This window comes from Rhinolophus ferrumequinum, chromosome 5, assembly GCF_004115265.2.
Source record: "Rhinolophus ferrumequinum isolate MPI-CBG mRhiFer1 chromosome 5, mRhiFer1_v1.p, whole genome shotgun sequence".
Taxonomy (NCBI): Eukaryota; Metazoa; Chordata; class Mammalia; order Chiroptera; family Rhinolophidae; genus Rhinolophus; species Rhinolophus ferrumequinum.
Genome location: NC_046288.1, coordinates 12,891,617 through 12,900,933, shown reverse-complemented (window position 1 = coordinate 12,900,933; position 9,317 = coordinate 12,891,617). Strand labels below are relative to the sequence as shown.

The window sequence follows — 9,317 nt, the reverse complement described above, 5'->3', positions numbered from 1 at the left end:
GGCATGTTACCTATGTCTCAGTTTCCTCCTAAAAAAATAAATGGGAATAATACTTTTCTCATAGAGTAGTTATAAGGACTAAATGCTTAAGCTTGTAAGCTTACAGTACCTGGCACATAATAAGCACTCAATAAATAGTAGTTATTACTTGTCAGCCCTTGGCTTATCCTAATCTGTTACTGTCACTCTCTGCAAAGTTCTCCAGTTCCAAACTTTGCATATTCTCTCACATTCTGTGTTCCCGGGCCATTGACTTAAGTGACAACTGAGGGCTCTTTTTAATCTTCTGAGACTTCAGCAAGAGAGAGAAAGAATCTAGAAGTATATAATAATAATAATAATATTGTAATAATAATAGCTGACATTTGCTGAAAACTTCCCATTGAGCCAGATATGTTTTGTATATATTATTTAATACTCCCACAACCCCACAAGTCTGTATTATTATTCACATTTATGGTGGATGAATCAAATTTAGAGGGATTGTTTGCCATCCAAGGTCACACAGATCCTTTCACTGAATTGAGGGCCATCTATATCTAGCCACAGGTTGTCCTCCTAAGGACATAAGGTAGCCACAGAGAAGCATCCGGGGTGAGTTCTAGACAGCTACTATTTGCTGGGTTATGAGCTCTCCTCTGAAACCACTCTGGCTGTCTGTACCCAGCCATCTTGAAGGAGACTTGGCTTAGAGGTGGCCATCTGGCATCAGCTCATGCAGCTTTTGTGAAGTCACATGTGGTCCCGGAGTTGCCAGGAAAAAGGATGCCTAGATGAGCCAAAATGCAAATTCCTTAGGAGAGGAAAAGTGAAAGTGAGCTTGTTCACGCTGTGTAAGGCTCCAAGGAAATGACACAACTCAGGAGACACAGTGTCCTGCCACTAGGCTCCGTCATATTACAGGGGCATTTTTTTTGCATTCAATCATAAACTTACTTCCCAACAGTTTTGCTTCTTTGACCACTAAGAGAGGCAAAATTGACCCAAATTAAAAAGTTGTTATTTAAAAACTAAAGCAGGGTACCTATAGACATTTAAAATGCAGTTCTCTGAGAAGCTCGGGCAGGTGGGGGTTGGGAGCATGTTTTCCTCACCAATCCCCAGAATTTATCTTTTCTGGAGATAAGTTTCTCAAAGCAGGTCAAGGTCAAAAGAAGGAAATTTGGGGATCCCCATCTAGTTTGTTCACATCTGAAACGCTTTCTAGGACCTTCACTGGGTTTCCAAAAACTCTTTTTTGTTTTTCCTCTTCTTTCTCTCTCTGTCTACTTCTTGTATTCTTTCTCCTGGTCTTGCCTTCTCCAGAATGCCTGTCGCACTGACCTGCCCGTCAGCTCTCAGAGGATTACCTGGTAGTCCTCAATGACTAAGACAAGAATCATTTTCCTCTAGCAGAGCGCGTGACTGATTTACCTGGGCCTTGAAGCATGCTCTTTTCATCAGTAAGTTCTTGCCTTCTTTTTCCTCTCCCAGACTTTTCTAAGTCATATTTACAATCAAAGACTGGGGTCTAGGATCTGCAATTGCTGGCGTTTTAGGCCAGCACAATTAATGCGATTGTTTATAGAATGTTGTCTTGAAGGGTTTAGTGAAGGGCATTTAGAGACAGATTTTTTAGAGACTATTTAAAAGCCCTTTAGAAAAATGATGACAAGTTAGATCCAAAGGTTTGAAATTTCTGAATGAAAACTGCATGATCTGATGCAAACCATATTTGGATGCTTAAGGTGAGAAGCCCTGATAAAGTCAAGCCATATCAGCTGCTAATCCTCAGACAGGAGAAAGCAGACTATAGCTTCCCCTCAGATGTCAGATGGGGGGAACTGACTTATCTATTTATGAGGCCCAATCAAAGAAGTACCAAAGCAAGTACCACAAGTACACACAGGCTTCTGCTTGAAGAAGGTAGCCCAGTCAAACAGTTCCAGGTAAAGGCAGAATTGCATCCGGGAGCTGTGGTGAGGACCCCTTCCTTTCAAAAGGGGACTATTGAAGCTGCCAGAGGTCTTCCCATCCCCCTGCCCCCCCCACACACACCTATTCCCATTTGGGTTTCTTCTAGTGTAGTTCAGTGGTTCTCATATCCTCCATAGGCCTTGTTAAAACACAGATTGCTGGGCCCTACTCCCAGAGTTTCTGATTCAGTAGGTCTCAGATAAAGTCAAAGAATTCCTGAGTCTAACGAGTTCTCAGGTAATACTTATGCTGCTGGTACCAGGACCACATTTTGGGAACCACTGGTGCAGTTAATGTACAGGCTCTGGAATCAGAGTTCCTGGGTTCAAAGGCTGCCCCCATCACTCATGCCCAAGGCTCTTGAGCAAGTTAACCTCTCAGCTTCCTCATCTGTTAAAATAACATGAAGATAGAAATTGTACCTACTTCATGCTGTTGTTTTGAAGGGCCGTAGGATAACGCATGGAAAGCACAATCTGGTCCGTGCAACTGCTCACTAATTCCAGTTGTCGCAGGTGTTATTTCTCCAAACACACCAACATTGCAGCGCTGCTCTCTGCCCAGTGCCTTCCTGATCCACCTGCCCACGCAGGGACCCTCCGGTGTCCCTGGGTGCCCGAGGTCTGTCGGCTTAAGGAGGCTGAAACGTGGAAACCTATCAATCCTGAAGGCACCTGCGCTCAGAATCCGCAGCTGAGTCCTTCTCAAAGTCGGGTATTCAAACCTGCCTTTGCTGCCAGCAGCTTGTAGGGCCTCTGCCTACGCACCGATCTGAACATTTTTATCAACGCCCTGGTGTTCTTTTGTGCTTGGTGACTGGGAAACAAACAGGCACGGACCGGAAGAATCCTGCCTGCTGTCTCAAGCACTAAATTTTATACTGGCTGAATATGGCTGCATGAATTTCGACTTCCCAGCCAGCCTATCTTTCCAGAGCCGCTGTGGCTTCTAGAGACTTTGCTCAATTTCCTCTTTCCTCCGTTACCGGGTTTTTTGGATTAAATTAAAAACAAAAACGAATCAAGGAAAAGTCAGAAGAGTTCAATTGCTAGACTTGGTTTTTGTTTTTATTATCAACAATCAAGTTAATGGTACACTCTTGGAAAACTATATGCACATGTAGAAATATTTCCCTTTTAAATAGAAGCATTCATTATAACATATAAATAAATTTGAAAATCTGAAACATAACTTATGATGCTTATGTTCACAAACAAAGTCCAATAAGGAGAAAAAAAGAAATCAGACAGACATGCACCTGATAACAAAAATATATACCATTGTCTGAACTGTGATCTCTCTAAACACAAAGAAATTGGACCCGTGAGAACCTTAGTACTCCATAAAGACACGCCAAAAAGACTACAAGAAGAGAAAAAACATTATACGGTCACGTAGAGGAGACAGTCTGTACTGATATTAACACGATACAATTGAGTCACAGAACACAGTTGTAGAAAGACACCGAAAAAAGTTAAAGCCTCAACATTCAACTAATATCTATAGTTTGTGCCTTTTAAAATGAAAAAAAAAAAAAAACGAAAACGAAAAACAAATCCCAACAGAGATTTCTAAACTGCGCGAAGAATGGAATCATCAATATACAGTCTATCCACCATACAGGATGTGAGTCATTTCGGATCAAACAGAAGTGCAAACCGAAACACTTCTGCAAACTTGTGTGTGCGCCTTTCCCTTGCTCCGTAGATTTCTCTGCAGCCAGTTGCGTGGACTGCAATTGACTCCAATCCAAAGCAGTGCCAAAAAGTTCAGTAAAAGCTGGTGGAAGAAGAAAATGCCGGTGGGGGTGGCGGGAGAGAAAAAAAGGGAAGAGTTGCGAAATATGAGACACAGTTTGCAGAGTTTTTGCAGATGAAAGGCATCTCATGTATAGGGCATCTTTCAGGGCCGAGCGGCTGCAAAGATTCGGGGTTGGGAGTTGCAACTGTGTGGGGTTCGGATGGGCTAATGGCGGTATGGTATTCTGCGAGGTGGCACAGGCAAACGGGCGCGAGGAAGTCACCTTGGCCGCGGGGACAGTCGGAGCTAGTCGTCGCCGCAGCGGCCCCAACCCGAGGACAGGAGGGAAAGCGGGGCTGGAAGGCGTCCCTACTCTCCACTGTGGAGGAGCCCCAAGGGAGTCTGTGCTGTCAGAAGGGCGAAAATGTAGGGGTTCACCAGATAGAGCCCTCAGACAGTGCCAGCTGCAGCCTCCCCTTTCCTCCCCTTCCATTTTTTTCTTGTAGGTTTTAAAACTGTTTTTTTTTTTTTAATGATTTCTGCCTTCCTAAAAATTTTGTTTGTGGGGGGAGATTTTTTAAATTTCTCTTTTTCTAAGCAAGTCACTGAATTGGTTGTGCCCCACCACCACCCATCTCTCTGTCACCTGCTCGGGCCACAGACACACATTCCCAGAGACAGACATACACTACACGCAGACACAGCCCCCTGAGAGTGCCCCCGGAGTCCAGGCTGCGCCGCTCACACCTCCCAGGCAGCAGGCGGAGTCCTGGCCCGTCTGCGCGACCCCGAGGCAGGTGCGAAGCCAGGAAGTTTTTTGTTTTGTTTGGGGGTTCAGGATGGGAGTAGGAGTGGGGTTGAAATGGGGGCGACGCCGTTTTCTCTTTATTCTTATCGCGATTACTTTAGGCTCTCAATAAAAAAGCCACGGCAGCAGCGACGACAGTAGCCTTGGGCCTACCAGCTCGCCCACTCGCCCGCCCGGGCCCTGGCTCGCCCGCGGCCGCCGCCGCCACAGGATCCCAGATCAGAACATACTGCTCTTCACTAAGGCGGCTTTGGCACCGTTGGGTCTTTGGAGCGAAGATAGGACGCTGGCGAAGGGCCCCCCGAGTGAATCCGGAATGGAGGTGATGGGGCCGGGGCCGGGAGCCCAGCCTTGTCCGGGGCCCCCGGCCGCAGCCAGGCCTCCAGCCGCCGCAGCCGCCGCAGCCGCCGCAGCCGCCGCCGCTGCCGCCGCCGCAGCCGCCGCTCCGCCCTTGCCGGGTTCGCCTCCCGGGCCCCCGGGCCCCGCAGCTCCCGGGGCTCCTGCGGGGCTGGGCCCACCGCCGCCGCCGCCACTTGCCCCGCAGCTGGGAGTGGGGTTGGGGTTGGGGCCTGGACCCCCTGTGCTGTCCGGGTCAGTGCTCTTGGCCTCTTTGCTCTCGTCATCCCTGGACGAGTCGGACTTCTTCCCCGAAGAGCCGTTCTTAGCCGCTGCCGCCGCAGCCGCAGCCGCACGCTCCTGCTTGCGAAACTTGGCGCGGCGATTCTGGAACCACACCTGACCGGAGAAGAGAGGTGGTGAAGCAGCGAGAGAAAGAAACAGGACAGGAAAACGCGGTTAGGGCGGCACACGTTCCATTTCAGTTTGCTTTAAACTCCATGCACCGCGGGTACCCCCACGCACCCCCAGCCCACCAATTCGGCCCTCACCCCCTTATTGCTTGTGCATCTTCGGAGAAACTTTCTTAGGGTGAGCTGAGCAAGCCAGGGAAATAGAGGTTTGCAGGAGAGATACAAAGGCCGCAAGTCCCAGAAAGACCCTAAAATGGAAGCCCTTATTTTGGCGGACCTTTGCTCAGTCTATTTCGTGAGCTACCTCAAACTCCCCATCTCCCCTAGGCCTCGGGTCTAAAGTAAACTCTAATTGTTAGAAGGTGGAGCAGGTCTCTGGGTTTGGTTCTTGCTGCGCATCCTGGCCTTTGGGCCTAGAGAGACGTGCAGTGGTGCTCACTGCCCCTCCACTGGGGGGTTCACCTGGAGAGGCGCCTTGGTCAGCTCGTGAGTGCACCTCTGTCCCGCAAAGTTTAGAATAAGCCGTGGTTCTGACCTTCATAGAGTCACAGCCCCTTTGCGAATCTGATGCAAGTCATAGTTTCCGGGAAAATGCTTTTAAACGCAGGGCTCGAAGTCCAAAGCTCTTGAATTCGGAAGCATTTGGCAAAAACCACTTACAATACGGGGGCAAAGTCTGCACTCTTCCCACAGGTCACTTCCCAAATGCCCTGCAGCGCTGACTGGTGTGGGAAACACTTCCTAACTGTGAATATATAACCAAGAGAGAGCGCCCTAACCTTTCCGCGCATGCACGGCCTCTCCAGCTGGGTCTCCCTATTCAGCCCTGGGCTTCCCGCCCTTCTGGAGAGGCCCGGGATTTCTAACCTTCAGTAGTACTCTCGCCCCCCAGTGCACTGCACCCCTACCGGACCAGGTGCGGCAAAGCCAGGTAGTTTTCCGGATGCGCATACCTGCACTCGGGCCTCAGTGAGGTCGATCTTCAGGGCCAGCTCCTCCCGGGTGTAGATGTCAGGGTAGTGCGTCTCCGCAAAGACCCTCTCGAGCTCTTTGAGCTGCGCACTCGTGAAAGTAGTGCGGATGCGCCGCTGTTTGCGCTTCTCGTTGAGGCCGCCGTGGTCAGTGAAGAGTTTGTAAGGAACTGAGGACAACAGAGGGGACAGAGTGTGAGCAAAACGGTCTGGAGTGCGCGGGCCGCGGAGCCAGCATGTGGGGACTCCAAGGTCAGGCGTCACTGGAGCCGCCACCGACTCCGGAGCGGGAGAGTGGCCGAGAGGAGCTGCGGAGAAAAACCGAGTGAATTAGTTATGTACAGAAACAGGAGCGCAAACTTCGGGCTTTGACGAGGTCCCTCCTGGCACAAGCGCCTTTGGGTGGGTGGAAATAGAGCTTTAGAGACTGCTGAGGTCCCGGACAAGTGGTAGTGTTTTGATGAGGGAAAAAGAAAACGAGAGAGAGAGGAAAAAAGTCCGAAAACATCAGTCAGAATATCAGGGAGCCAGGGAAGAAGTTCCCCAAACACTCTCACTGTTTGAACTTTTCAATTCTCATAAACTGACCCGGCCCAAAAGTTGGGGGAAAGTGCTGCAAAAAAATAATAATAATAAAGAATAATCATAAAAATGACCAACCAAAGAGGTGTGAGCCTCTCTCCGTTCTTTAAAAAAGAGACACTGCCAGTAATGAGCTTTACTCTTTGTTATTTAATTATTTTCTAAGCTTTACGTCTCATCGCAAAGTAAATAAATTATGCCTATCATTTTGGCAGCTTAAGATAATTTTGTTGGCGGTTCGGGTGTGACTAGGATAGTGTAACCCTGTAAGTGAATTACCCCTCCCTGCAATCGCTTCTAACGTGATAAATTCTTTCATTTGTGTAAGCAAATTTCGTTTGGTAAATACTAAACACATTTCCATTTTCAAATGCAATCAAGGCTTCCTATATACGAGCGGAAAGGCAGCTTCCTCCACTGAGAAAGCTGGCGGTCCTTACCTGCGGCGTACGGACTGCTCTGGTGGTCCCTGAGGGTGCCGAGGCTGCAGGATCCCGGCGTGAGGGACGGGCAGCCGGACGTGGCCCCAAAAGTGGTCCTTATCGGGTTATACTGGAAGCCACTGGCCTGGCTGCAGGAACTGAAGTCAGCATAGGCTGAAGCCAGGCTCGAGGTGTCCATCCCAGCCATACAGGACTCGTAGGCAGAGGAATTGAGGTAAGAATATTCCATTTTATACATTGAAAAGGCTCTGAATGGCTCAGCCAAGTGGAAAAATGAAATAAAAGATGGGTATGGAGAAGGTGGCTGGAGTGGGGAGATGTGCACAGCTCAACGCCTGCCTCCAAACTGGCCTCCTTACTACCAGCAGAGCCTAGTTTTATGAAAAAGCCTCCTATGAGATGCCTTGTCTGAGGTCTCTAGAGCATATAGTCCTCATAATAAACTTGGCTCTTTCCACTTGGACAATAGCAAAGCGGTTGGTCTTATTGCTGGCGCTTTTTACATGACAATAACTCATCCGTCTATTGGGCTGGCACTGGGGAACTGAGCTGTCCAACCTCCCTATCATTGATTCCTGCATCTCTAATTAGAATTTAATACCACACCATTACGCACTGAGCCCCTGATCCTCCCTTCTAACCAGCTCCCTGCCCTTTAATTCAATCACACTACTTGGAAATAATGAAAGTTGGGTGACGATTCTCCCTGATCCAATTTCCCCGAGCTTTTAAGCCTTTTTAACTGATCATATACCTTAGGCATAAATTGAGATAGTGTGTGTGTTTTCCCCCTTCTTCGTCCTCTCTTTTTTTTCCCCCCTCGGTTAGGGAGAAGAAACCTTGATGTCATAGAAAACCTGTTTTGTAAGAGCGTTACACGCTCAATTTAACAACAAGCCTACCCCCCGAAGTGCATGAAATGTTATAAAGAACTGGGACATTGGCAAGACTCAGGCGCCCTGTAACATAGAGTAAGTGGGCCAAGGGGGTTTATGTGAACGATAAGCGGATTTCTTTAAAATACACCTGGTAGAGGGGGGTAAAAAAGAGCATCTTATAAATTGCGTTTCTTGTTGGGACTTAATGTGCTTTTCTAGAGACTCAGCTTACACAGCCTCTTAAAAAATAAAAGAACATCGCTCTTGAATGTAAAACATCTGGATTCTCAACCGATGGCTTCTTTGCGCTCAGTTCTGTCTTTCCGCCCTAGCGCGAGGTTTGCTTTTTGTTGGTTGGGAGGTTCTGTGCGGTTGTTCGTTTTAATTACGCCATAACTAGCAAGCGGGCTTGAAATGTCCCCAAATGTGTCTCTTCCGTTCCTCTCAGGCGCTCTCCCTCTCCTTTTTTCGCCTCCACTTTTTCAAGTGCCCACAACCCCCACAGACCCGGGGCTTTGAACAGAGGATTGCTGTCTGTTTGCCCTTTAGGTTCTCTGACTGCAGTGAGCAAAATCCTCACTCTAAATGCCCAGGCTCTAGGTCGGGTACTTTTCTTGTCCAGCTCCTCCGGCTCTTGGGTGCTGGCAGCGAGGTACAGACAAAGAAGCGAGACGTGATTTGTGGACCTCGGTGGCCCTATGATTTAAGCGGAGGATAATTTTCATTTGGTTCGTTAGGCTCTAGCAGAATAAGGGAAACTATTTCATTAAATCCTTCCTCTCGGTGGACAAGAGGGGGAATGCTTAGTTGAATCGCCGTGTGGTGTAAACAAACCCTGGATATTTTATATGAATTAAATGTGTAGATAATTAGTTTTATTGCATTCATTACCCCCTTTATGTGCTCTGTAACAAGTCAGTAATTAAAGTAACAAACTCATAAAGTCTTTATAGGGGCATTTAGGCGTTCAGTGTTTGCCAAACTAAGTGGTTTAATTCGATGCTAGTGCCGGGGAGTGGATGGGCGCCCGCTCTCCGCTGCCGCGGTGTTTTATTGCGCACAAAACTGCAGCGGACGTGGTAATGGATTAAACGGGGACAACGTCCCCCCAGCCCTGTGCTTCTCCACTGGGTGAGTTTCAGGCTAGTTTCAGGTGATGGCGCGTCCTCTGGGCGGTAGGAAGCTCCACT

The 9,317-nt window shown here is 48.4% G+C and overlaps 1 protein-coding gene across 1 annotated transcript; it reads right to left on the bottom strand.

Moving 5' to 3' along the window:
• Window positions 1-4,284: 4,284 nt before the first annotated feature.
• Window positions 4,285-7,847, bottom strand: PHOX2B (paired like homeobox 2B). The gene is made up of 3 exons (XM_033106266.1): window positions 7,247-7,847; window positions 6,207-6,394; window positions 4,285-5,239 (listed from the first exon to the last, which is right to left on the bottom strand). Exons 1-3 carry the CDS (start codon window positions 7,485-7,487, stop codon window positions 4,724-4,726), a joined length of 945 nt encoding a protein of 314 aa, XP_032962157.1. The 5' UTR covers window positions 7,488-7,847; the 3' UTR covers window positions 4,285-4,723.
• Window positions 7,848-9,317: the final 1,470 nt, after the last annotated feature.